At 48.0% G+C, this 26,033-nt stretch overlaps 9 protein-coding genes across 9 annotated transcripts; 8 read left to right on the plus strand and 1 right to left on the minus strand.

Moving 5' to 3' along the window:
• The first annotated feature begins 727 nt into the window (after nt 1-727).
• F4822DRAFT_413715 (ankyrin repeat-containing domain protein) lies at nt 728-2,074 on the plus strand. The gene is made up of 2 exons (XM_051459063.1): nt 728-1,301; nt 1,370-2,074. The coding sequence occupies exons 1-2, from the start codon at nt 982-984 to the stop codon at nt 1,929-1,931; spliced, it is 882 nt and encodes a 293-aa protein (XP_051311390.1). The 5' UTR covers nt 728-981; the 3' UTR covers nt 1,932-2,074.
• Nucleotides 2,075-2,736: 662 nt separating this feature from the next.
• Nucleotides 2,737-4,445, plus strand: F4822DRAFT_413721 (FAD-binding domain-containing protein). The gene has a single exon (XM_051459064.1). It carries the CDS (start codon nt 2,896-2,898, stop codon nt 4,273-4,275), a length of 1,380 nt encoding a protein of 459 aa, XP_051311391.1. The 5' UTR covers nt 2,737-2,895; the 3' UTR covers nt 4,276-4,445.
• A 382-nt stretch (nt 4,446-4,827) lies between these two features.
• On the minus strand, nt 4,828-6,536 carry F4822DRAFT_413723 (uncharacterized protein; the record flags this gene model as incomplete). The annotated part of the gene is made up of 3 exons (XM_051459065.1): nt 4,828-5,451; nt 5,525-6,435; nt 6,514-6,536. Coding segments are annotated over 3 exons (1,357 nt in total), but the record flags the coding sequence as incomplete, so codon positions are not given.
• A 1,021-nt stretch (nt 6,537-7,557) lies between these two features.
• On the plus strand, nt 7,558-10,390 carry F4822DRAFT_349421 (uncharacterized protein). Its single transcript, XM_051455933.1, has 5 exons — nt 7,558-7,570; nt 7,881-8,258; nt 8,355-9,422; nt 9,476-9,523; nt 9,606-10,390. Exons 2-5 carry the CDS (start codon nt 8,087-8,089, stop codon nt 10,181-10,183), a joined length of 1,866 nt encoding a protein of 621 aa, XP_051311393.1. The 5' UTR covers nt 7,558-7,570; nt 7,881-8,086; the 3' UTR covers nt 10,184-10,390.
• On the plus strand, nt 9,957-11,419 carry F4822DRAFT_349404 (uncharacterized protein). The gene has a single exon (XM_051455932.1). It carries the CDS (start codon nt 10,295-10,297, stop codon nt 11,192-11,194), a length of 900 nt encoding a protein of 299 aa, XP_051311394.1. The 5' UTR covers nt 9,957-10,294; the 3' UTR covers nt 11,195-11,419.
• Nucleotides 11,420-13,745: 2,326 nt separating this feature from the next.
• Nucleotides 13,746-16,766, plus strand: F4822DRAFT_349439 (amidohydrolase). The gene has a single exon (XM_051455934.1). It carries the CDS (start codon nt 13,853-13,855, stop codon nt 16,703-16,705), a length of 2,853 nt encoding a protein of 950 aa, XP_051311395.1. The 5' UTR covers nt 13,746-13,852; the 3' UTR covers nt 16,706-16,766.
• Nucleotides 16,767-17,850: 1,084 nt separating this feature from the next.
• Nucleotides 17,851-20,889, plus strand: F4822DRAFT_432477 (uncharacterized protein; the record flags this gene model as incomplete). Its single annotated transcript, XM_051461655.1, has 1 exon — nt 17,851-20,889. The coding sequence occupies one exon, from the start codon at nt 17,851-17,853 to the stop codon at nt 20,887-20,889; it is 3,039 nt and encodes a 1,012-aa protein (XP_051311396.1).
• A 1,343-nt stretch (nt 20,890-22,232) lies between these two features.
• F4822DRAFT_432478 (uncharacterized protein) lies at nt 22,233-23,472 on the plus strand (the record flags this gene model as incomplete). The annotated part of the gene is made up of 4 exons (XM_051461656.1): nt 22,233-22,413; nt 22,509-22,724; nt 22,778-23,074; nt 23,129-23,472. 4 exons carry the CDS (start codon nt 22,233-22,235, stop codon nt 23,470-23,472), a joined length of 1,038 nt encoding a protein of 345 aa, XP_051311397.1.
• A 578-nt stretch (nt 23,473-24,050) lies between these two features.
• F4822DRAFT_349504 (uncharacterized protein) lies at nt 24,051-25,560 on the plus strand. Its single transcript, XM_051455936.1, has 5 exons — nt 24,051-24,342; nt 24,416-24,608; nt 24,667-24,913; nt 24,966-25,158; nt 25,209-25,560. Exons 1-5 carry the CDS (start codon nt 24,247-24,249, stop codon nt 25,470-25,472), a joined length of 993 nt encoding a protein of 330 aa, XP_051311398.1. The 5' UTR covers nt 24,051-24,246; the 3' UTR covers nt 25,473-25,560.
• The last annotated feature ends 473 nt before the right edge of the window (nt 25,561-26,033 follow it).

Genomic DNA, 26,033 nt, shown 5'->3' on the forward strand with positions numbered 1-26,033 from the left:
GGATGAATTGTAAATCTCGGAGGCTAGTTATAGATTATAATCCAATTTTACTATATCAACATGTGGATAACTTATTCTCTTGCGCTGTGACCTACTCACGGACCTTCAACTAGTTCGACGATGCCTGTCTTGCAATCACTTATCATCCAATAATAAAACCGCCTACTAGCTCCTCTCGCACTAGGAAGGATATCGAGATAACTTGAATTGGATACCGAGAAAGTCCCAGAATTGGTCTCAGTATTATGGATCATGCTTCTGAACGTAGGTCAACGAAAGCTATAGAATTCGCACGTTATAGTTTCTTTTCTGCGGAAGAAGGATTCGATTGGTAATAATGTGACAATATCTCAAAAACATTACATTTAGTAAAAAGTTGTCTAGATTCCATCACAATCTTACACAATTATTGACGAATTATCCAACAAAAATCTGTGGTGAGGTTGACATTCGTGGGGGTGATCATCAAAAAGCAGTAAATAACATACAGTATACCTAGCAGGTACCTAAATGTACTAGATCCCAGCAAGCCACAGCGATTACCTCCGGGGGTCTAATCAATTTAATTGGCTCAAAAAGCTTACCGCATTTTATCTATTTTCCTAAAACGGTAAACACCTCTTGGCCTAACCGAATTCTGATTGGCTGCTCATGATGGAATTATTATGTACCTTGGCCATTAACCGATGTATTTCAACTTGTAAGATAGAAGCAACATCTACCATGCATAACGCTCTGACGCCACCTACGTCTGATATCAGATTTCTTCGGCAGTACTCCCAACAGTTTACTGTATTATGTACATGGGACATGCTTTTAAAATCACGTGTAGAAGTTGATAAAAGGGTTAATAACCTGTGCCGTATCCGTGATGTCTATTACTTCCAACACCCTTCGTACTCTCTCTTTTCTATCTCCTTCAGCCGTATCTATTACCGAAACAAAACTGCTACATATCATAAAATAGTTTATTGATTCAACATGGCATCTATTTCCTACGAAAACAGGACTACGGAAGAGATCCTCTGTGACGCCTGTGACGATAACGATCTCTTCACAGTCCAGAAGATCGTCGACGCCGGCCTCCCTATATCACAAGAAACCCTCAACCGAGCAGCATCCACAGCAGCACACTCAGAAGACGCCCAAGTCCTTCGATTTCTCCTCGAAAGAGGCGCCTCAGTAAACGGGAGACAATTACTCCCAGGAGCATGCAACAAGCTCGAAATGCTGCAAGCGATGTACGACTACGGGTGGCACGCCGAGCAAATCAACCAGGATATGAAAGAATATCCCTACATGTACATACCTAATATTTCCTATATCTCGTCACGCTATCGCGTCCGTGCTAACCACGCAAAATATTTAGGCAAATAATCGTCTCCAATGTGCCAATTCTCGAGTGGCTGCTTGAGCACGGGATGGACCCTAATTTGCCAGGGGACCGGCGCACAGACCCGATCCGGGGGCACTTGACGCCCCTCAATGCAGCCGCCTTCCGGGGTCGGTTTACCGAGGATGCGGTGAATAGCTTGAAGCTGCTGGTGAGCCGAGGAGCGGTGTTAGATCCTTTCGTCCTGGAAAATGCTATTGGACTTGATGTGCGTGGTGGTCGGAGATATAGTAGGAAAGTGGTGCAGTGGCTGGTGGGGCATGGTGCTGATGTTAACTATCGCATGCAATCTGGTGCGACGCTGCTGTATGCCGCAGTAGAAGCAGAGAATTTCGAGCTGGTGACTACACTACTTGAACTTGGTGCTGATGCCTCTGAGAGGGATCCACGCAGCGGAATGACGCCGCTAGAGAGAGCACGAGCGCAAGGTTTGGAGGAAATAGGTGACGTGATCGATTACAGTGAAGATCTGATAGGTGGAAAGTCTAGTTATGTTGGCTTGAGCCGCTTGGATATTAAACTTGCCGTTGCTGTATAGAATTACTGGCGTTGGAGAGATCAACTACCTATCTAGGTGAGGTGCCTAGGTGCCTCCTGTCACGAGTTTATGCCTGCATGAGTTACGTCCGGATGAGATACCTACTAGATTATTACTTAATACAGACGCTTTGGTTTGATTAGCTCGTATCTGCCGGTGAACCCCTAATAGCTTCTTCTGAGTACCCAGTCTTTGAAGAGCACGAGCGAGTACGAGCGAATCATGGGTCGCCCTCCCCTTGAGCTATGCCGAAGTGCGTCAGATCTCGCAACGATACTCCTTTTAGAGAGGAGCATTCACATGAAGTATATTACAATAATATTGGAGTCGGAAGCTATGACTATCCTCCGTCTAGGCTATGATGTGAAGTTTGATAGGGTGCACGATACCCCGGATTGCACGGAATCCGCCGAACCACAAAGTCCCTGAGCTTGGCCATGTATCTAAACATAATTGGTTAGTAACCGGCATCTTTGCCCGTAACCGAGTGCCTATCAACTTTTCCTGCGGGGGCTACTCTAGGGCTGTCAAGACCCATGCAGCCGATCCCTCGAGGATCGTCAATAGTAGAATCTAATCCACTTCTAGTCTACTACAGGCTCAGATTGCTGAGGAATATCGATGTGTGTTGGTTCAAGATGCATACTAGCTACGTAAGTTATAACATTTAGTCCTAATACCCACAAAACATCAATAATCCTTTACGCCCATCCCTCGCTGACGATTCTGAACCCCTGTCCGTCCGGCTCGGAATCTTTTGATTCCCCTAACTCCCTTCGTGCTTATAAAACTGGGGGGGGGGGGGAGGGGGGCGGTATTCTTCACCGCCCATGTGTATACCCACCAAGCCCTCAACGTCCTGGCTATAATCTACAGCAATCCTGTTTACTAAGCCTATAGCAAGCCGATAAGAAACATACATACATAGCCGAGCAGGAGACTTCAATTTAAGAAAGAAAAAAAAATGGCCCGAAACACACCAGAAACCCTGGCAGCCCTCCAAAAATTCCTAAGCGAGCAACACCCCAGCATCACGCTCCTCACCCGATCAAGCCCCGAATTCGAGGCCGTGCGCGCGTGCTTCGTCAAGCGAGACAGCGACGTACCGCTCGCCATCGCACGCCCGCGGTCAGCAGCCGACGTACAAGCGCTAGTGCAGTACTGCGTCGCAAATGACGTGGACTTCCTCGTGCGGACTGGTGGTCACGACTGTGCGGGGCGCACGCAGGTTCGCGATGTGCTGACTATTGATATGCGCGACATCAAATACGTAAATGTTGCTGAGGACGAGAAGACTGCTACGATTGGAGGAGGGGTGTTGTTTAGGGATCTTACGAAGGTGCTTGATGCGAAAGGTTTGATTACGCCGATTGGTACTATTCCGACTGTGGGTTATGTTGGATGGGCTACGCTCGGCGGATACGGGCCGTTCTCGACGAGCCATGGGTTGGGGGTTGATCAGATCGTTAGTGCTAAATTGGTTGATGCGAAGGGCGAATTAGTGGATGCAAGTGATGAATTATTGAAGGGTCTACGGGGAGGCGGCGGGATATTTGGGGTTATTGTGGAAATGACTATCAAGGTCTATCCCCTGAAGGAGATGCTCGTATCACTTTTGATTTTCGAATCGAGTGATATAAAGAAGACCTTCGTTGATTATTGCGCTGGATATGAGAAACTGACTGCAGAGCAACCCCTCCCAAGGTCACTTCAACTTCAAATTTTTGGCATTGAACTTCCTAACCTAGGGAAAGTTCTGGCCGTGGCAGCATCATGGGCAGCACCCGATTTTGAAAATGGAAAGATCTGGTTTAACAAGATCGCGGCTTTCGGGAATTGTTTGATGAACAATCCCGAGCCGAAGAAAGTGACGGCTTGGGTTGAGACCAACGAAAACCTCCTTACGTATGGCAGCTATGGTCGAGTATACACACTGAACGTCAAGAGTTACACACAAAAGACTGCTGAGATCCTCGCTAGACACACCCATCGAATCCCAGGTGTCCGCATGGCGCTCTCCCTACACACCCTTAGAGTACCTCTGCCAAACGAGGAATCCATCTTCCCTTCCCGAACAGATCATCATATGTTTGAGCTAGTTGCTACGACCCCCGCGAAGGAGGACGAGATTAAGGGCGAGGAATGGGCTAATGAGATTCTAAAAGATGTCAGGGAGAATGACCCCGAGAATGTTATGGAATCGTCGTATGTAGCGCTCACGGGTACGGATGATGTGGACTTTAAGGTGCTCTACGGGAAGCATTACGACACGTTGGTGGCGCTCAAGAAGAAGTATGATCCGGATAATGTATTCAAATATGCAGTTCCCAGGCTTGTCGCGTAGAGATTGTAGTAGCATTAGAAGGCAATGGGAGTTGGAATATAGAATGCATGTCAATTGATGGAGCAATACCTTGTAGTGGCGCGCTGATCCTTGGTGAATCCCACGCTCCAATATTACGAGTGTCCGGATTATTAGTTCAGTACTTCATAAAAGGCGAAAACCCTGTTGGCCAGATAAATAACAGTTGAAACTGACTTCTATTTCTTTTTCTTTGCGATATGATCGTTTTAATTGCAATTGAACTTTGACGACTGATTCCTATCAGTACTTGGGCAGCCGATAATCCTGGCTGCTGAAGGATCGCAAGAAACGGAAGTATGTGCCTAGAACAATGCGGTCCGCGAGTTACCTGTCCTCGTAAGTCTGGCGCAACTAAGTAAGGGTAAAAATACTTAAATCTGGATTTAACAGACTGGATATAGGAATACGTTGGATAAGATTCGGGCTAGGTTCCATCAGGGACTTTACCCCTTTACCGGTAGGATTCGTATTTAGGGACCGTCAGGAATGGAATGCATCTCGTTGGTGCTGGCTTAGATGGCCATACCCATATAACGAAGGAATTTTGGATTATTTGTAGTAAGAAAAATCTATGCGCAAGTCTAGTAATAGTGATATGATACAATATGGTACAATATACAGGATCTATCATCAACAAAAGGAAGGCTGGCCTGGCAGCTGGTAAGTCATATCGTCGTCCACATCTGCATACTCCATCTTACCCTAGGCGTAGTTATTGGGTAATATCTGTTCCTACTTCTTTTTGCCTTCGTCAAGCTTAACCTCGAGCCTGCCGTCCCAGCTCACGGGTTGTGAAATCCGGTACTTTCCACCCAAAACTAGGTCCTTCGCGACCAATTCCCTCGTACGACCTAAGCTTTCAATCGCAGCGATACGTTCTAAAGTATCCTCAAGGAATTCTCGGAATCCAGGCTCGGCGCATATTTCCTTAAAGGCACGGTGCATCGGTACCGAGCTCGCACGGACTTGGGATTTGCTCGTTATCGTGAAGAGGTTTAATCGGTCGAAATCTCGAATAAAATCGGCTCTGGTCATGATTTCTTGGGCCTTGTGCATCGGGTAGCAAGGTAAAACGTGTCCTGTCTCCGGGTCGTACGTCCTTTCCATCTCCTCTTCCCTGTCCACAAGGGCTAAAGCGAGAACCATAGCAGCTGACTGGTTATTTAGTTAGCAAATGTCCCCTTTGTTGATTATCCCACGAACAGCCGCGTTAGGTTCAATTACTCACAGCCCATTTTTGCTGATCCATCACGTCATCGTCCATTTCTGACCCTAGAATCCAACACTGATTGAGGAACCATGTCTTTTCGATCTCCTTAATGCGATCGCATGTCGCGAGCATGTCGTGGGACTTGGCTACCCGATTCAAAAACGAGAGCCGACCTCCGACCTGATCGTAAACCTGCTCAAGTACGGATTTCTCTACCTCCTCGCGGAAATAACGTTGGCGATATCTCTGTAGCGCTGTTATGGCTTGCGCTTTCGGTAAGTCTCCAATTGACATGACTTCCATTCGGCTAGTGGCTAGCCTCTGCAGCTTTTCGTACACCCAGAAATCATCACTACTAAAGATCATTGTGACGAGGTTCGCAGAAGCCCATTGCTCTGCTCGTTGCTGAAGTAATTCGATCAAATCTTTTCCGTCTTCGTCGTCTCGAATAAGATGAGTCTGGTTGATGATAAGGAGTAAGGGTCTCTTCGTTTTCGCACGGTGTAGCAGCGCCACTTTCTCCAACTTATTCATCGCCCTCTCGATATCTAGCAATGCAGTTGATTCCCTCGGCCCACGTTCACTGAAATATCCGCCAATGTAATCCTCGTGAAATTCATAATCAAGCGCCTTTCCTAATCGAATTCGGAAGATCTCTAAATCGGCATGGGCCTCGAACATAGCACATCCTTCCCCATCTATCTTTCTCATGGCCTCCAACAACATACTACTCTTGCCGCAGCCTTTTTCGCCCATAATTAAATGATAATGGCCTTGATCAGATCCATTGATAATCCTGTCGATCTTAGTCTGTTCGTCCCGTAGGACCCAGTGCTGCGAGTTAGGCGGCGCTGGCGCATCTTTCCCCACGGCGGCTAGAACCAACACAGGATCTCCAGGCTCAAAGGCGTTCTCTATCTTCTTCAATTGTAAGTGCTTGTACAACTTATGGTAAACGTAACCAGCGCCGGCAAACCCTATCGCAAGAACTAATACTGAAGCAATAGTAGTAGCTGCAGCTTCGCCCATCTTAGATAACAAAGAAGGCTTCTCATCTTCGAATCTCGGATAGCCATCCGGGCCAATATGACTTCTCACCGACGTAGTTGTGGAGAAAGTCGATTTGGGTGGGGGCCAAACCAGAACAGGTCGTGTCTGGGTAACATTGAAGCGTCCGTAATATCCGACATATGCTGACGGCCTAAAAGAGCCAATCCAGCCACCTCTTCTTGCTAGCATCTTGGTTCTAGTTTGCTGATCATGAAGCAGGCTCTCGCGCGAAACCGCGAGATGTGCGATTATTATCTAATTGTCTTTATCGGAGAATTTTCTTTTTTTGTTCTGGAAAAGGGTGACGTGACAAAAAGGGAGAAAGAGAGAAAAAGGAGAGATGTCGCGAATTGAAATTACGCAATCCTGTGAGATAAGGATAATTAAAGCCACAAAATGTAACGGAAAACGGTAAATGAAATGTAAACGAAACGACGTTTGTGGCGCATTGTTTTCGATCCGACCCGTCGGGTCCACAGAATCTACTTCCTTGTTTGCAAGGTCATGTGGGAGGTACTTGTATCTAGGCGTGCTAACATATTGCTTGCAATGTACCGTGAGTACAGTGCATTTGTGGAAGGTGGGATGTTTCCTATGTTGGTTTAGCGGCGGTATGCACGGGCGTGATCCAAACAATTAAAGTAACCGCGTACCTTCTTGATTCAATGTGACCAATCATTTTACACCATTACCGGAAGGATGTGGGGCTATAAGAACTGATTCGAAGTTGATATATCCAATTCTACACGCCGTGTTGAATAGAAATCAATATAAAAATTAACAAATGAAAAATAGAAAAAAGAAGGAGGTACATACACTGTCTGGTGATTACCTAAAATGGTAAGGCGCCGATCTGAATTTTGATTGGGTGCTAATCACTGATTTCTCCTACTGATTTCAACACCACCTACAAATTTCGGCGCACATTATCAAATCGTCGCAATTCCACCACCTTTCCCTCTATCATCTACCTTCTTCCCTTCGCCCTCTACCTCGCGCGGCGCACGACGAGTGGTAAATCTCTAGCTTTCCTACTTTCTACCAACCTTTGAACCCCAAGCGGCGTTTAAAGAGCTTTCCTTCTTCACCATCAATCCCTTTCGCGTATTTTTTTTTTGATCCCAAGTCTTGGGTCGGCGAAATACACATCCACGGCGCATCTCTCTCTGAGCTGGTGCAATTATTTTCTTGCATTTTCACAGCTTTTTTTTTTCTCTACGAACGTTCTACCGTTCGCCGTCCCTCTTTCATCTCTTCCTGGTCATCCATCCATCTTGTCTATTCAATATCCATCCTCAAGGCTAAGTGAATTTCAATTTTTCAGTACGTCGTCGCATCTGATGAATTGAATATTTCGCGATCGCCGCAAGTGATAACACTGCGATTCAACCACCTTTATTGTACTTCAAGGTATGTTGCTGAGTCTCCGGTTACACAAGTTAACCGAAATTAACTTTAACCTCGTCGTCGGTTAACATTTTTATTAGTCTGTACATTTCGCCGACTTGATTTTATTGCAAATATTCGAAGATGTCTTTGAATCAGATGCCCGGATTAGGCGATGATACAGCTCGAACCGAATCTTCTGGAGGCGAGAAAGTCCACGGCGCTGCTGGTCCCTCGCGTGCGGGCAACTCAAGCTCTTCGGCGAGTCTCATAGAGTCGGTGATAGACTCGAACCCTTCGGCCATAGTTCCTCAAGGTAAGATTCTCATAACTACCCCTGATACTAACAATAGCTGTTAGCATAACTGTTTGTTACTGGATCAAGGGTTATAACTAACGGTTGAGGTTATAGGGCGACTAGGGCGAGCTAGTGGTTTGCCTCGGCGTAGAGGAATTACTAATTTGCGGGATTTATTAAGTGCTGGTGATGACAAGGACGTGGAGAGCACAGTCGCGGAGATGACCGCTGTATTCCGGAGTGTTAGTGAGGACTCCAGAATCGGCAGCCCTAGACGTAGAGTCGGCGAGTTTAGGGCCAATGGTCCCCAGGCCGCCGATTCTATCGTCAGCGATTCCCGCGCCAGCAGTTCTCACGCCGGCGTTCCTTGTACTGGTGAATCTCACCTCGGCGATTCTTGTGTTGGTAAACGAACTGGCATGACTGACTCCGTCTTCTTTGCGGACATTGCTGTGCTTGAGGAGACAGAGACGGTTGCTGGTAATGAAAGTGCCCTTGATATCAGCACGTTCAACAGACCTCACCAGAATTTGCCGCAACACTTACAGGAATTGTGGCCAAGGCCACTAAAATTATCCCGGCCGGCACGCTCCTATGGAACCACTCCTTTCCCCCCACCTGCTCGTGCTTTGCCTAAGCTACCTACTGTTTCTACTCTAAGGCCTAACCAGGCGGCCGCTGCACAGGACGCGTACCTTCCGCAAAGTGTGAGCCAACCAGTTCTCGCATCCTTCAGCAAAGTACCAAAGCATTCATCAGCCAATACCGCGGAAGTATTCACAGAGCTTGACGAAAAGGCGGAGCCATCCTGCGCGTCAGAGTTGCCCAGACAGTTTAGCAAGGACCCCTCGCAAACCAACGATGAACTTTTCGATTATTTATTTATGAAAGTTTCTGGAGCAGAATCCAACAAATCTATGCTCAGTTTGCACTCAGAGCCCAGACAACTTGACCGACCTCTCCAATCCTTACCTTTCTCCCACGAATTTCCTAATCTTGTACACCCCGAAATCCTAGCCACTTCAGAACAGGCTATTATTGCAGAATCATTTCAACAAGCATCTGATTCATCCTGGGAGAGTATTTACGAAACAACACCCGACGTACGATCCGAGCACCCATCCGAGGAGCTCAAGGATAAGTCCAACATGGCTGACTCTCGTGGCTCTCCCGTTGGCTTCGGTGAGTCCCCTTCAATTAATTTTTCTTGCGACCGTGGACCAACTAGATTTTAGATCGAGGTGCCGCCGCTCGAATTAATTTTGAGCAGACTCTTCATTCTCGTAAGTAGATTATTTTTTCCCCTTCGCCCTCAATTTCTTTCCCTTATGTAAAATTAAGTGGTCGCTCACATTATTTTTGTAGGCCTCCAGTCACTCGCGGACGAGGAATCCAATGATGAGGGTCAGATAGAATCATCCCTAGAAGCACCGTTGGATTTTTCTAACCCGAATGCATATCCAGGCGTCCCTCGCGATGTGATTGAGGCTACAGCGGCTCTTGATCAACTTGCGAACCGAGGAAAGAGACAACCTCGTGGGCACCCCTCGCTCATGGGGCCCCCTCCGGTCATGGTTTTGCCACCTCGTGTTGGGACCCCCGCTGGTATGGTAGAGCAGCACCAAGAGTCTGCTAACGAATCGGCTACTCGTCCCTCGCAGATCCAATCAACCCATCAGGGCACTGTTTCAATCCGCCCTGAGTCGGTAATCGCAGCTAGCACACCAACACGTCCGGTGTCTTACCAAACTATCCGAGAGATGATCCGCCGTGAAATGGCTGAGTTCCAAGCCATGGAGCAGTCTACCGTGCTCATGCGATCTACGGCTGTTGTGGATGCTGCCCGAAACACTTTCGGACGCTCTATCCGTGACGATGCGGGCCTTGCAGCTCACATCCAGTACCAAGTTGCGTTGTACACCCCGGCAATCTCGGCATTTTAGAACAAGGCCGAGATTGAGGCGAACAACCAACCTATAGAAGACCAGATCTTCGTTGCCATCATTGCGCAGATTGAGAAGGAAGCCCAGGAGGAATTAATCCAATTGGCTGACATGGAAGCTGATGATGACCCGTTCCACGAGTCTGATAATGGTCTTCCAATCGCTGGACCCTCAGGCACTTCTCGCGTCTCGGCTCCTCAGCAACCTACTGGTTCTGTTGTCTACCACCCTGCCCCGTCTGCGGCTTCTCACCGATCTAGTTCAATCCCAGGTGTCATTCCTGCAGTTGCTCTGGGTCTTCGAGGACGTGTGACCCGCCGTATCTCTCAGGCAGCCTCTGGATCTGCTAATCAGCGATCTACTCATTTGGTAATTCCCCCGGCGACCCCTCGAAACGCCAACCGTGGACCTTCTCAGCTTGGTACTACCGAAGAGGCGCTCGATGAGGCTGCTATTGCTGCTATCGCTGCTGGAGCCACTACTCTACCCGATCCGCAGCCCGCCCCGCTGGAACTACCTACTCCATCCGCTGGACCTGCCGCACCCTCCGCAACTCCTACTGGTGAGTGGCCCGCGGCTTCTGACACCGTAGTTCGCCCCGCACCTGGTCCTTTCCTGTACGAATCGACCAACATGGAGGAATTCAAGCGTCGCGACGACGAGAAGCGCGAGAAGCGTCGTGAGCGAGAGCGCGACCGTGCTCAGAAGAAGGAGGAGAAGGCCAAGCTCAAGGCCGCTGCCGAGACCACTGCATCCGAGGCGATGTATAACCACAACCACCCGGGCACCCAGAGTGCGGATCGCCGCATCAAGCCCAGCCCTAGCTTTGGTGGCTCTCTTCGCCGCGCTTTTCAGACGGCGTTTAAGTTGAGCGGTGTTAATACTTCGAGCGCTACCTCGGAGAGTCCCGCTCCTAGTGCCGATGACGAGAACGAGACTGAGAGTGGAGAGGGCCAGAGTGGTCAGAGTGGCCAGGGACAGGTCCAGGACCGTAGTCACCACACTCACTAAGCACCTCGATGGTGGAGTTGAAACGTCCTGTTTATGTATACCAGGCGTTGGGGATTTTTCAGAGGGCGCTCTAGGAGCTAAGCCGGTGTTTACGACCCGTTACACGACACATTATGATGCATGATAACGCCTGATGAAGGGGACAGAAAGGGGATTTCACGATTACACGCAGTTTCTTTGTTTCTCGCACTCGCCTATTACGGCTTTCAACTTCTTAGATTGGCCACCGAATTCCAGAATCCGCTCGTCGATTAGCTACCACGACCCCACAGTTGCAGACCGGAATCACCAGGAGGAAAGGATACGGATAACCTTACTGGAGACATGCGGAGCTGTGCGGGAGGCCGCATCTTCCGCCTATAGGTTGGGGATGGCAGCTGGATGGCTTGATGTTTAGGTATTAGGATAGGGTCGGACCCTTTTTTTCCTTATGCCTTTTTAATAGTGCACATGCATCGGGGTTCGCTTTTGCTAGGAGTTGAGGAGATCAGGACGAGGAAAAGCTATTCCGATATAGCAGGAGGAGATACCCCACGGACAGACATCCCCAGAAGTCAATCGATTGTTCTTTATATGCATTGGATGCCTTGGTGACTTGAAGACTATCGTGAATGAACTAGATTGGTGATAATACTGCTTAAATGACTACCTGACTTAGATATCTGATCATACTACGACGCCTTCCTTACCATGGCACCTTAAAACATCCAATATATCATTCCTAAGGGTCTCGGTGGCTCTTGAAAAATATACCGTATAACGGGGAGAATGGCTCCTTCTACTCCGAGTTTAATGCGGCTTTCTTTCCTATCGTTAACACATGGGATTGGAGCTATCGTTTCGGAAGGTGCCAGGCTTCACAGGCCTACCTAGGTAGTCGCAGGTACTAATCGGCCCCTTGTTCCGGCGCCCTTAGCACCTACCCCAACACCCCTAAGATCCCCTATCGGCTAATTTTTAGCGCCTTACCTGTCCTCTGAATTTTTGCGTACTGTGGCACTTATCGTTGGAAGGTGCGGGGCACCTAGAGACCGCACCCAATACGCGAACCTTAGTGGGGCAAGCGCTATCGTAGCGCTTCCTACAGCGGTACCTTAGAGCACAAATTAGCACATAAATTTTCCCCGTTCAGCACCTTTATTTAACCTGAGGGTGTCAAAATAGCGCTATTATTACACTGACCCTTCAAAACTATTCTTCCCTTTCTTTAGGTACCTAGTTCCTACAAAATCTCGTCTCTCTTCAAATCATGGGTTTTATGTATCTAGCTAAGAGGCAATGGCAATTTTTCTTTGTACTAATTACTTGTTTATTACCTTGGTAGGTATATTGGAAATAATGGCAGACCGGTACTTTGAATAGAGAATATTACTGCCTTACACGTATCTTCCAAGAACTGCGCATTATGCCGGAATGGCCCAAGTTGCCCAACGGAGGAGGCCTTGACGAGGAAGTGGAAAGTGCCGTCCTTACCACAAGGCTTGAGTAGAACCAAGAGATCCTTCGAATGCGCGCTATGCAGGAACAGCTTCAAGATGCCATTATTGACCATCTCGGATTACCTAAGACCTCAACGGCTCGTTCTCGGGTCAGGTGGTGAACCCAGACCATTTCCAATGCATACAGGGCAAGAATATCGTGGAAGTAAGGTGTGTCGGGGGTACCTAAGACAGCAACTAATACGCTAACTTTAGTAGACCAGGTGCTATCGTAGCGCGCCCTACAGCAATACAACGCCCTAGAACATGAATTTAATGTTAATACCTAAATTTTCGGCATTCGACGCCGCAAGGGTGTGAAAATGGAGGCGTTATCACATACCTCACCATATTATTCACATGAATATTCCAGCCACTTTGAATCATGTATTGGCGTTCCAAAACCGTCTCTAATACCACTGCAGTATCTTCTAGGAGCCTTCTAGAGCGGCTTCGCGTAGTCCTCGGCGTGGGCACCACGCACCTTAGGTAAGCACCTCTCCTTTTCCTGTGATACTTGAGGGCTAGGGTTGGAGTCGGTGGACTCATGGTAGGGGTTAGGTTTCCCTACCACCATTAATCCTTTGATATGCGAAGCTTAGGCAGCTCCGGACAGGAACCGGTCATCGGAATACAAACCGACGGTCGTGGCATCGGAAATACAGAGTTCTACGATGGTTTCTATGCCTTCTTGGATAACATCGTTGCTGTTTTAATGAACTTCGAGATAGTATTAGGTAAGGTCTTAGGGTAAGTTATCAGTATTACCTAATCTCGCCGGAGCTCTCACCTTGAAAATAAGCATGATTAAGAATGTTGAGACAAGCTGCAAGGTACGGAGAGGAATGCAACAAGACTTCAAATACCCATGTTTATATGTGATTATTATGTGATTACTAGATGAAGTTACATCAATACCATCCAATATTAGGATGGATGGAGGGACGGATTTGGATTTACTCACCATCGCTGTCGTTATCTCAGCGGGGGATCGCGCAACTGTAGGCGTTTATCCAAGCTTCTGATTGGCTAATAAGCTATAGTATCATCGGCTCGGCCCTTGTACATGCCCCGCGATCGACCCCCAACCTCCCTGTAACTTTGCTTATCTTCCAGTTTACACTTCCTTTTCACCCTCTTTCCTCCATCTACCATCAACTATTTCGTAAAGAGGGACGAAATGGAGTATGGAAAAGGCGAGCTACCTCCCTACAGCGCTGTAGCTGCACCTACACTGGACTGGCGCAGGCGCTGGCCCGTACGGCGTTCTCGTGCTGTCAAGTTTATTGCTTTAGCATGTCTTGCGTTTATTGTTTATGCGCAATGGAGACAAATTGAACCTCATCCGAAGCGCGGCTCGACGTCCCAATTGTCAATTGAGAAATTGAATCAAGACCTACGAACGTGTGCCAAGCTCCGCTCAAAGCCTCAAGATCCTATCGGCTTGGGACGAGAGCGTAATGCGCGTTATGTTGATGGACAGAAACCTACTCTTATAAAGAACGCTACTATCTGGGTTGGTGAACCCGTTGAAGGAACAAGTGCTGAGGATGCGCGCGCTGGAAAGGGCTATTCGTGGATCAATGCCGATGTGTTGCTAGAGCACGGTCTCATTAAGGAGGTTCGAAAGGACATTGATATCAGCTCGGTATCGTCCGATACATTCATCTGGAATGCGCAAGGTCGTCAACTCACCAGTGGTATTATCGACATGCACAGTCATGCTGGTGTCGACAGCTTACCGGAACTCCGTGGAAACGACGACACGAATGAATTAAGCGCTGACATAACTCCGTACGTGCGCTCAATAGATGGAATTAATATTTTCGACCATCAAATTCAGGTTATCAAGTCAGGTGGTGTCACGACGAGTTTAGTGCTGCCTGGTTCTGGCAACAATATCGGCGGCGAAGCTTATGTAATTAAGCACGCTGTGGGAAAGCCCGATGGCCGCAACGAGACATCCATAAACGACTTGTTAGCTGACCCGGACCACACCTGGCGATACATCAAGATGGCTTGCGGTGAGAATGCCAAGCGTGTTTACGGTAAAGTTGGGGAGCATGGTCCCTTCAGCCGACTGGGCGAGTCTTGGGAATTCCGACACGCCTTCGAGCAAGCTGCCAAATTGGTTCAAGCTCAGGATGATTGGTGTACCCTGACTGAGTCCGTTGGTGTTGAGCAAATAGACAGCTATTTGCCGCAAGAACTAGAGTGGGAAACCCTAGTAGCCGTGCTGCGCGGACAGGTCCATGTCAATACGCATTGCTACACAGTCCCAGATCTGGAAGCTTTCGTGGATCATACCAACGAGTTCAAGTTCCCCGTCAGAGCTTTCCACCATGCGCATCAGACATATCTCGTACCTGATGTTCTCAAGAGAGCATGGGGCGACACTCCGCCTGCGTCAGCATTATTCGCTGATAACATGTGGTATAAGGCCGAAGCTTACATCGGTTCCGAATATGCCGGCAAGGAATTATACGAAAACGGACTAACCCCCATTTATGTCAGCGACAACCCTGTTCTAAACGCACAACATGTCGTCTTCGAGGCTGCGAAAGCCTTTGGATACGGTTTGCCCTATCACGCTGCTCTGGCTTCGGTTACTACGGCCCCAGCTGAGCGACTCGGTCTAGGACAACGTTTGGGCAAGGTTAAACCTGGATTTGACGCCGATATTGTTCTATGGGATAGTGACCCATTGAGTGTCGGAGCCGCGCCACTTCAAGTTTGGATTGATGGGACCGCACAATTCGATGAACCTGTTGATCTAGGAAAACCGATTACCCCGCCTCCCAGTTCATTCGAAGTTCCTGCTGTTGCTGACGAAGCCGTTCCTACAAGCGACGTTATATTCACCGGAGTATCGAAATCATTCTTATCATCCCAGCTGCGACAAGATTCTATCAGTGATAACTCGACCGTCGCAATTTCTGGTGGTAAAATCACTTGCATAGGGACTTGTGATGCTGAACTCGAAATCGCTTCCAAGTCGGGCACCAAGATCATCTCTCTCCAGAATGGCTACCTGACGAGACCTTTCACTGTATTCGGTTCCCTCCTCGGCCTCAATGCTATTGACGCTGAGTCGGATACTGACAATGGTGGCGACACTGGGGTCTTTAGTCGAGGTGTCGATGGACTCGCACTTGATACCAAGAAACTCCACTACGCGCAAAAATATGGTGTCACGCGAGCTATCTCGGCTCCTAAATATTCAGGACAGGGAACTCACCAGGGTACTAGCGTTGGATTCCGCACAGCAGCGAAACATGCTCTCGAGAAGGGCGCTGTATTTGCTGACGACGTTGCTGTGCATTACACACTGGACCTTAGTTCTAAGAGTGGCAGCTCATCGATATCGAATGCCATCAATGCGCTTCGTCATAAACTCCTGGAAGCTGTGGATTCTAACGCTACGAGTGCTGACCCTTACACCGAGGCGGCATTTTTAGCTAAAGTGGTTGATGGTTCGCTGCCTCTGGCTATCACCGTCCATAGCGCTGATGCGATTGCTGCGGTTCTAAAAGTAAAGGATGTTGTTGATAGCGCTATTACTTCGAATAGAGGAAGCGGTGGCATAAATTTGGTTATTATTGGTGGCGCTGAGTCTTTCCTCGTAGCAGACGAGTTGGCCGCAGCGAATGTAGGTGTGGTGTTAAGCCCTTTGCTATCATACCGAACATCATGGGATCAACATAGGGCCCCAACAGGCGCACCTCTTACGAATGGTACAACCGTCGATGCTTTGGTAGCTGCTGGTGTGCGTGCAGGTGTCGGCATCGAGGAAGACTGGCTTGTACGAGACGTTGGGTTACTAGCGGGTATTGCGCATAAGAATAGCCAAGGTCAGATAGGTGAGAAAGAAGCATTGGATTTGGTCTCGGAAAATGTGTATAAGATCTTGGGATTAAAGGGTAGCGAGGATACGAACGAATTTGTAGTATTTGAGGGTAACCCCTTGGAGATAGGGGCTAGAGTTCGGGCGGTTGGGGGTGGTGTGGGAGAGGAAGTTACTGTATTTGTTTGATACTTTACTGATTGACCTACCAGCCTACGTTTTTTACGTGGCGAAACGTGCTTGTAACTACCTAGGTATATATGACGTTTTGAATTCTGTGTTACCTGAGATCGCTGGCCTAGACCTGCATATTTATGGCGAAATCACTTGACCGTGCACCCCGAGACGCTGTACGCGGGCGTGTACCCCTGAATCTAGGTATACCCTTATGCATTTAATTAGTAGAAAAATGATAGCAATAACTTTTAATATAATCCAGTTCTGCTGACTTGAGTAGGAAACCAAACCTGTCATAATTCATGAATATAAACCTAGCTATCTGGGCAAATTGTTATGAATTACAACTGCACTTCTGTTGTTACGGGGCACCATTTGCGAAAATGGATACGGTCGCATATCCAGTGGCGCTAGAACATGCATAGAGAAAAGATAGGCTACATATATTATGTACTTCCCCCAAACTTCCTCTCATAATTTATTCTAGATTTTGGCATTCACAACAACGGGAAAGTACGTGTTAATGTAAATGACTCATGAGGAATCCGATAACTCATTTTCACAGGGCAGTTGCGATATCTACAGGTAGATACCTAAAGTTATGACCCCGCACTACCTGAAAAGTTAGATATCAATTAGGACTAGCCAATCAAAGCGAGCGACTGTGCCAAATCTGCACCTTGGTAGATATTTAGGTAGGTGCCCGCGTAAGTACCTCCCCAAAACCATTAGTGATTTTTTTTACTGGCCCCAGAGTTTTAAGTGCACACCTTAGCCTTTCGCGTTTTTCTTTTTTTCTCCCACCAGACGCGACCAAGATCGTGAACTTCACGCGCACCAATTTACTAAAGCTCTCCACACCAACAAACAAAACACTACTGTAATATATCGGGGTGTATTTGCCCTTCCGACGGACTTTGAAACTTCTGTTTTCATCGCGATAAAGACTGCATATATCTAAGTAGAGCTGTTGAAGGCTGGATGTTTTGCGCATTGTAGCACGTCGTCATCCCTCTTCATGTTGTATACCAACCACCTCACCAACCACATTGACTACTACCCCTGCGCTATTGTCAACAACATATTCGACTTGAGAGGCCCTTTTCTTCCTCATAAGACATTGTCATAAGTCCTTTATTGGGAACAATGCATTGAATATGGGAAATCAACCAAGCACCGAGGTGAAACAGGACGAGTCGGATGGTGCAGAAGAGGATTTGCAAGAATCGCAACAGTCGCCCTCAACTCCTTCATATCCCCGCGCGAAAGAACCCTCAGCAGTTCCTTGCTCACCAGGCATTGTATACTCAAGTCAAGTGCCTGCGTCTGCGATTCGGCCAATTCCACCCTTCCGACCTAAACCGCAATTACACGAACTACACGAATCCGACCTCAACGTACCTAGCTCGCCTATCCTTCCCCCACTCCCACCGCCTACCATGTCTTCGGCAACGAGGGATAAGAAACTCGAGGTTCCCGAGTCACCTCAGTACAAACAGGAAAACTCGACACCAAGCAACAAATCCAAAAAGTCGAAATCGCGACGATCAAAAAAACGGTCCAGCATATCGCATCCTGAATCTTCCATCAAGTCTAGCGGATCCAATCATGCGCAGAACGGTGTTTCAGAAATAAATGATATAAATAATGTGGATGATATGAATGATAATACCTCTGCGATAGGGGACGTCGATTCACACAAAGGCCCGAAAAGACGTAGAAGGAAGGCAAAGAAAGGCCTGAAGAAAGAACAATGGCCAGCATCTCCTGATTTGGGAAACAACGAGCCCTCGAGCGACCCTGCTGAACAGCCTAGATCGGTCGATATTATAAAAACTCATGATACAGCACAAAATCCATTTCTCAGCTTACGTCCCAAGAGTAATACGACTGTCGACTCTACACCACCCAACGACTCATCGAAGAAACGCAAGGCTACAAATTCGGGGAGCAAGAGTAGGAAGAAGTCTAAGCGTAACAGTGGAGGCAACATGTTGATCAATGGGACACCTTTCAGCAGCCTTGCCGAAAGTCTTTATGCTGGCCGCAAGAATGGAGATCGAATTGAGTCTAGCGACAATGAATCCGCCAACGAAAATGCTCAGGCAACCTCTCCGAGTTATCCTCAATCACGCCAGGATTTAGTTGAGTCGATTCCAAATACGAACACCGATGTAGCAGACCCTAACGTGGTGTCTGATGATGAGATGGAAGTAGACCCAATTCGGGATCGTTCTATATCGCATAATGAAGATCAAGACGAACCTGACGATGCCTCATCTAACGGTGGTGGCTCACCATTAAATAAACCCCGGGTAGAGGGTGGGGATAGTGGGGATGACCGGAGTGGAGCATTCGAAGGTAGTGAACAAGAGAATGTCGGTGAGGAGAACGAGGATGGTTCTACTTCCGAAGCCGTGCAAACCCACAACGAAACTGTTAATGACAAGGTAGAGCTTATGGACGGTGCGGAAGGCGATGACGGTAGCAGTTTTGTTTCCCGACCTAAGAGTTCGACACGAAAGCGATTTGTCAAGCCTACATTCTACGAACGTCTATCAGAGGGAGATGCTAACGGGACCATTGACCATGCCTCGTCTTCCCCATCGTCAAAATCGACCAAAAAGAAGCAACCTAAAATTTCGACTATGCTCAGAGGTAACACAGAGGATAGCCCGGCACCCAAGGCATCTACGTCCAAGCGTCGTTCCGTCACAAAGAAAGTTAAAAAGTCTCAGCCAACGAAATTTGTCAAGGGCCAATTCAGTGAAACCGAAATTCGCGACATTACCCGAGCTGTCGAACGATGGCGAGATCATCACAATATGACCCAATTCGAGGTCAATGCTCTCATACAGGGCAATCCTCAGGAGGTCTTGTCTAGCGACTTTTGGGCTCGTGTCATAGCAACTTGCCCTGAGCGTGCGCGGCAAAAGGTTATAAACCTATGTCGACGAAAGTTTCATAACTTCGTTGCTCGAGGCACATGGACCCCGGAACAACACGAAGAACTGACGCAACTATGGGAAGAGCATGGGAATAAATATTCCCTACTCGGCAAACTCATTAATCGACATCCCGAAGACGTCCGAGATCGAGTCCGGAATTACGTTGTGTGCGGTAATTCTCGCCGTGTTGATCCTTGGACTCTGGAGGAGGAAGAACGTCTTCAATCCATCGTCACGGAAGCTCTCGAGTCGATTAAAGAACATCGTCTGAATGGACACATCAACTCAATAGAGGCGGATGAAGATTTAATTGATTGGCAAAGGGTGAGCGAACGCATGGATAGAACACGAAGCCGACTACAATGCATATCAAAATGGAAAAAGATCTCCAATCGACCATCAGAGGCCGGTATAGACGGTAGTGGGACTCTCACAGTCGACCAAATTATCCAGCAAGCCCGGGATGAAGTTGTAGACTTGTCGAATCATGAACGATACAGCATCATCAAAGCCATCCGAGCCTCTAATGTAAATGCGGAGAGCCGTATTCCCTGGGCTAAAGTTCGTACAGAACATCTAGACAACAAGTGGACACGCCCTGTCATTATGTTAGCCTGGTACCGATTGAAGCATCTCGTCCCCGATTGGCATATCATGTCAATTCCCGAAATTATTATGCAATTAATTAGGAGATATAATGAGACTCATGCACTCGAGTTTCCAAGCGACGACGATTACGATCTAGATGCGGAATTTGACGAAATGGTCCGAAAGATCAAAAAGATCCTGAAGGTTCACCGTTCGCAGCCGAAAACGCCTCAAACCGTTATTAAGACTGACGATGATGAAGATGAAGAAAGCCAGGAAGAAGTTGAGAGTGATCAAGAGAGTGAAGCTGCCCATGCGGCGGAAGATGACATCGAAGATGATAGCCAACAAGATGACGAATCCAATGGCCAATCCAAAGACGGGGACGTCTCGATGCGGGATGAGCCAGTTCACGGATCCGATGATAATGTTGATCTAGGTCACAATAACGAAGATGATCTGCCTGACTTCAAACCACGAAAGACCCCCCAAAGTCGCAAGCGCTTCCGGTCTTCATCTAAACACAGAGCGGCCACACCACACAAGATCAAATCACAACGCACCGTTGTCGACGAGTCAAGCGAAGACGAACAAGTTCCAGATGACGAGGCAAGCAGCGATACGAACGCAAGCGAGGTTGAAAGCATACCCGCTCGTTGATAATTGTTATGGCAAATATACGACCTAGTCCATTTCTCTTGTTATCACCCAGGTGCTTCAATTTTGTTCCATAGCTGGTGGGCGGTTGCACACACTATTCGGTCCCATCTTTTGATCCAGCATGCCTGATTGAAAATGCTGTCTTCGACAGGAAGTTGCTTGATCCAGCACAACAGCCAGTTGAACACCAAACCATTCACCATGCACTACACCTATATTGACGCCATTGTTACGATCGTGTTTGCTGGTCTGCGTATCGTATATAGGTTTTTTCTCTAGTAGATTAACCAAGGTTAATGACAATCAAAAATTTCGGCGAATGATGGAGTGAACTTCTGGCGGAAGGCTACGATACCCTTTTTGTTTTCATGTCTTAGTTGCCTATGACCATGTGCTTGACAGGGGAAATGACGGGGGCTTGTTGGCGGATGCGAATGATTCATGGCTTCCATTAACTTTGTAAACAGCTCCTATATACCTGTTTTGGTCCAGGGCAAATATGAAGATATCAGTCCGACGTACCTACTCCCAACTACGCCCAATACCAGTGAAGACCCCAGAATACAGACTAGCCATTCGGAGATACCAGTTGCTTAGAAATACAGGTTGTAGGTACAAAAAATACCCGCGCCTCTTACGGTCTCAATGTATCGGATTAAGATCACACGGGATAGTTTTGAGGCTCTCCATATATATATTTTTGTGGTCGTTTAGGAGATAGGAGATAACCGACGTTATAAGCGGCGATGTGGGCCAATGAGATATCCGCCCGATATTCCCTCGATCAATCGTTTGAAGCTACCCCAGTAAAGCAGGGATGTGATGCCAACATACTTAGATACTTATGAGGTGTAGCTATGTCATTCCAGCGGGGAGCAATACCACCATACATGATAGAAGTCTGTTTCATTCCCAAGGCGTTGTGTATGGGCGTGCAGTCTTCCCCAGCCGTCGTCTATTGGTCAACATGCTTTATCTCCATAGCTACAATGATACGATCCAGGCCGGCACATGCCAAGATCTTTCATTAATAATATCATTTTCGGAGCAAGTCCGAACTTTAACTACACGAAACGTGCAGAACAGAGAGGAGCTTAAATGAGAATATGGCATATAAATACTCGCGATCCCTCCTATTCAGCCACCGTAAACCGTTTTCACCCGTGGGATCGAGGGCGTATGGCCAACTTTCAACTATTCCCAACCCAAGCCTTCACCTAAACCTAATATTTTCCCCTTGTCATCCTAAAATCTTTCGCAAATATCACGCTTTCGCAACCTCTCGAATATCAGGGCCAATATCCTTACCCAAAAATATTATCCGATCTAATCACTCCGGCCTCATGTCTAGCAAGAACTTGACGTTCCACCTCGCAGAACGCCCCACGGGAAACATCGTTCCAGGGCGCACGTTCAAGCTTGTTGAAACAGACGCGCCGACAGCCGATAAGCTGAAAGATGGGGAGATCTTGGTCGAGGTCATCTACTTATCGCTCGACCCTGCTTTGCGCATCTGGTTGCATGGTCAGACATCCCCTCCTCCCTCCGCCCCCTAGCCACTCATCACTATAAAATCGCGTGTCATTTTAGGTACTCTTTCTAACACCAAGACTCGCTAGATTTCCGATCATACATACCAGCTCTCAAAATAGATGAGAAGATCCGCGGTTCTGCGATAACTAGGGTTCTCGCAAGCAAGAGTCCCAAAGCCAAGCAGGGCGACCTAGTCTTCGCACATAGCGGGTGGACGGAGTACGCCATCGTGGATGAAAATAATTTCTTTCCTATTGATCTACCCCAAGGCGCACAGCTCACGGACTTCCTCGGCGCCATAGGTGAACCATCCCCCCCCCCCCCCCTCATAAGTACCCCCACTAACACCCCCCAGGCGTCACTGGCCTAACAGCCTACTTCGGCCTCGAAAAAGTCGGAAACCCCCAACCAGGCGAAACAGTAGTCGTTTCCGGCGCTGCAGGCGCAACAGGCATCATCGTCGGCCAAATCGCTAAGATACGCGGCTCCAGGGTCATCGGTATCGCGGGGTCGGATGAGAAATGCGATATCCTGACTAAGGAATTGGGATTCAATGTTGCGCTGAATTATAAAAAGGCGTCATTTAGGGAGGAGTTTGAGAGGGCTACGCCGGGGCTGGTGGATCTTTATTGGGATAATGTTGGGGGTGAGAGTAAGTTGTGCCTGTCCCCGTGGGAGGATTCAGCTGCTAATGGGGTGGTTACAGTACTAGAATTAGCCCTCGAGCGCGCGGCGAAAAGAGCGCGGTTTGTTATGTGTGGTGGGACGAGTGAGTACAATAGCCTCGGCGGAGAAGCTAAGCCCGGTGTAAGGAACTTACTTCAAGTTGTTATAAATCGGATCCGCATGGAGGGCTTTATTGCTTTTGACTACGTGGATGAGTATCCGCAGGCGAGAGTGGAGTTGGGGAAGTGGCTTGCTGAGGGTAAGATTAAGCGGAAGGAGACTATCTTAAAGGGGGGCTTGAAGGTGGCGGAGACGGGGATAGGGGATTTGTTTGCTGGGAAGAATGTTGGGAAAATGATTGTTGAGGTTAAACCGCTTGAGTAGGTGAAGAGTCGATGGAATTTGTGGTGTTTATATGTGGGTTCTAGTGGTTTTCGCCCTGGGCGAAAAAAAAATAAGGGGTATGAAGAGGATGTTCTAGTAGGGAAATATCTGCACACGAGCACAACAGGTATATCGCTGTACGAGAAGTGTCTACTTAAGGGTTGAATCACAATTCGGCGAGCTCTGTTCAATTTCTACGGATGTATTGATCATTTTATGCATACCTACTGAATACTGAAAAGACTAGAACTTGAAAGGGGATCTGACCGGTATCTTACCGCACATTCCATGGGACTCTGATTGACCTTGTGTGAAGGCTTCGAAGAGGCATTTATTGCGTTTAAGTACCCACTTCCCTTCAATAAGGATTTCGATCAATCAATGAAATAGTAGCTAAATAATCAAATACATGTGATGGATCTATGCTTCGTGCAGCGAAGTATAACATAACCCATGCGTCTTCGGATAAACACCTACGTTCTAGTTTGGGCAGGTCGGCAGCACGTCCCGACGTAGCGATCTGCCGAGCCAGTATATATAGAGCTTCCACTACGGTATAGAAACAACCCGAGCGGTGGGCTAAGCTCACCCAGTCATAGGAGACCTTATTATGAATGCGATATTGACTAGTGTGGGAGGCCCGAATCGAGATAGGTACGTAAACAGCTATGAGGCTATTTATATCTAGGTGCAGAGGCATCATATAAGCTCTGGCCGTGGTGGAAATTTTTGGAGAAGAATTTTCGTAGCCATTCCCGCCTCGTTGTCGCTATCATGAAGATTCGAAGCTCCCTGGCCGCGGTTGCGGCGGCATCGATTGCGCTTTTCGAAGTCGCACAGGCGCACTGCTACATATATGTGAGTAGAAAGGTTCAACTGGACCCTATAAATAACATGCGCTCTTTGAATTCAGTACCCAGGTAGTACTATACTAATCTTGTAGTCCGTCTACGTCAACGGCGTTGATAGCGGTACTTTCTCCGGAATCCGCACGCCCGCATACAACGGACCACCGCCTTACGGGTTTGCCAATGGCCCAGTCAAGGATCTAGATTCTATTGACATGCGATGCAATGTGCTTGGCGACCAACAAGTCTCGCACACGATTCAGGTCAAGCCTGGCGACAACGTGACAAGTTAGTGGAATCCACGCTGTAACCGTTATAAGCCAACCCCTGACATCATTGTGTATAGTGGAATGGCATCACGAGGCGCGCACCGCCACGGACGACATCATTGCGTCCTCGCATCACGGCCCGGCAATGGTCTACCTAAGCCCAGACCCGCCGACCGATAACTCGTTCGTTAAGATATGGGAAGAAGGAAAATTCGCCGAAGGAGAAGGCCCGCGTGCACCGGGTAAGTGGGCTACTACAGCGGATATTGCCGCCAATGGTGGTAGGATGAACGTGAGGATTCCTAAGGGGCTCAAGGCCGGCTTGTAAGAACCCACAATATTTTCTCGGGGGAGCCTTATTCTAATCGTATCATAGCTATCTCATCCGGGCCGAGATGATCGGACTCCACGAAGCCGACGCTAGCTACCAGAAGAACCCAATTCGCGGCGCGCAGTTCTACCCTAACTGTGTTCAAGTCGAGGTCCTTGGCGATGGAGACGTGGAACTACCCGAGGGTGTGAGCTTCCCAGGAGCATACAAGTGGGATGATCCTGGTGTTGTCTACGATGTAGGTCTACTAGAAGTCCTTTTTACACTCTTAGCTAATAAGTCTCGTAGGTCTACTGTTCAACTAAAACCACCACCACCGCGCCCTGCACTACAACATACCAAATCCCTGGGCCTACGGTGTGGTCCGGTGCATGGCCCGACACACCGTCCGTTGAAGTTGGAGCTATGACGGGCGCTACGAAGGTTACGAGTTGGGACACGTGGATCGTGAAATCCGTTATTACATCAGCATCGGCTGGACAAGTCGTGGGGACGTCGACTTATGAGGCTAAGTGGTCATCTACCTACCACGCACCAACACCAACTGCGTAATTGAGACGAAGTCCATGGGTTATATTGGTAGATAGACATTATGTATTATGTGGGTGATAGTAAGTAGGGGTATAATATCACTAAGTGATTATCCTCTGCATAGTAGGGTGTCGATAAGCACCCAGTACCGGTACCCTATTTTCCCTGCGTCTACGTGACCGACGATTTGGTCTAGGTTATGGGAGCCCAAGAATCGCAGTATCCCGATCCCGTAAAACAAAAGTAGATGGCCAACCTGTGGCTTTATCCAGAGTAGTGGTGAAACGAGCGTTAATCCCGTTTTCCTCGAGCGCATTATTTATATGTATTTTCGCTCTATAGCTACAATGGAGAAGCATCTGTCGCGCATGGTCACCAGGTCTACCTGGGGAATCTGACACTTCCATAAATCCGAACACATTACTGGATGCCGTTTCAATATCCTTCGTACCTGTGCTCGAGAGGTAATAGTGCAAATACTGCCGTGGAAGGACAAACCACATTTGCTTCAACGATCTCATGGCCCCGAACACCTTGAGATCCTATCCCCAGGCCTTTTGATTACTGTGCGAGATGTTGTAC

Source organism: Hypoxylon trugodes, assembly GCF_022578975.1.
Source record: "Hypoxylon trugodes strain CBS 135444 unplaced genomic scaffold F4822scaffold_8, whole genome shotgun sequence".
Classification (NCBI taxonomy): Eukaryota; Fungi; Ascomycota; class Sordariomycetes; order Xylariales; family Hypoxylaceae; genus Hypoxylon; species Hypoxylon trugodes.

Excerpts from the sequence above, each read along its gene's own strand:
- F4822DRAFT_413715 (XM_051459063.1), top strand. The coding sequence starts at position 982 with ATGGCATCTATTTCCTACGAAAACAGGACTACGGAAGAGATCCTCTGT. Across the intron at positions 1,302-1,369 it reads ATGAAAGAATATCCCTACAT|GCAAATAATCGTCTCCAATG; the intron begins GTACATACCTAA and ends CAAAATATTTAG.
- F4822DRAFT_413721 (XM_051459064.1), top strand. The coding sequence starts at position 2,896 with ATGGCCCGAAACACACCAGAAACCCTGGCAGCCCTCCAAAAATTCCTA.
- F4822DRAFT_349421 (XM_051455933.1), top strand. The coding sequence starts at position 8,087 with ATGTCTTTGAATCAGATGCCCGGATTAGGCGATGATACAGCTCGAACC. Across the intron at positions 9,423-9,475 it reads TGGCTCTCCCGTTGGCTTCG|ATCGAGGTGCCGCCGCTCGA; the intron begins GTGAGTCCCCTT and ends ACTAGATTTTAG. Across the intron at positions 9,524-9,605 it reads TGAGCAGACTCTTCATTCTC|GCCTCCAGTCACTCGCGGAC; the intron begins GTAAGTAGATTA and ends TTATTTTTGTAG.
- F4822DRAFT_349404 (XM_051455932.1), top strand. The coding sequence starts at position 10,295 with ATGGAAGCTGATGATGACCCGTTCCACGAGTCTGATAATGGTCTTCCA.
- F4822DRAFT_349439 (XM_051455934.1), top strand. The coding sequence starts at position 13,853 with ATGGAGTATGGAAAAGGCGAGCTACCTCCCTACAGCGCTGTAGCTGCA.
- F4822DRAFT_349504 (XM_051455936.1), top strand. The coding sequence starts at position 24,247 with ATGAAGATTCGAAGCTCCCTGGCCGCGGTTGCGGCGGCATCGATTGCG. Across the intron at positions 24,609-24,666 it reads GCCTGGCGACAACGTGACAA|TGGAATGGCATCACGAGGCG; the intron begins GTTAGTGGAATC and ends CATTGTGTATAG. Across the intron at positions 25,159-25,208 it reads ATCCTGGTGTTGTCTACGAT|GTCTACTGTTCAACTAAAAC; the intron begins GTAGGTCTACTA and ends TAAGTCTCGTAG.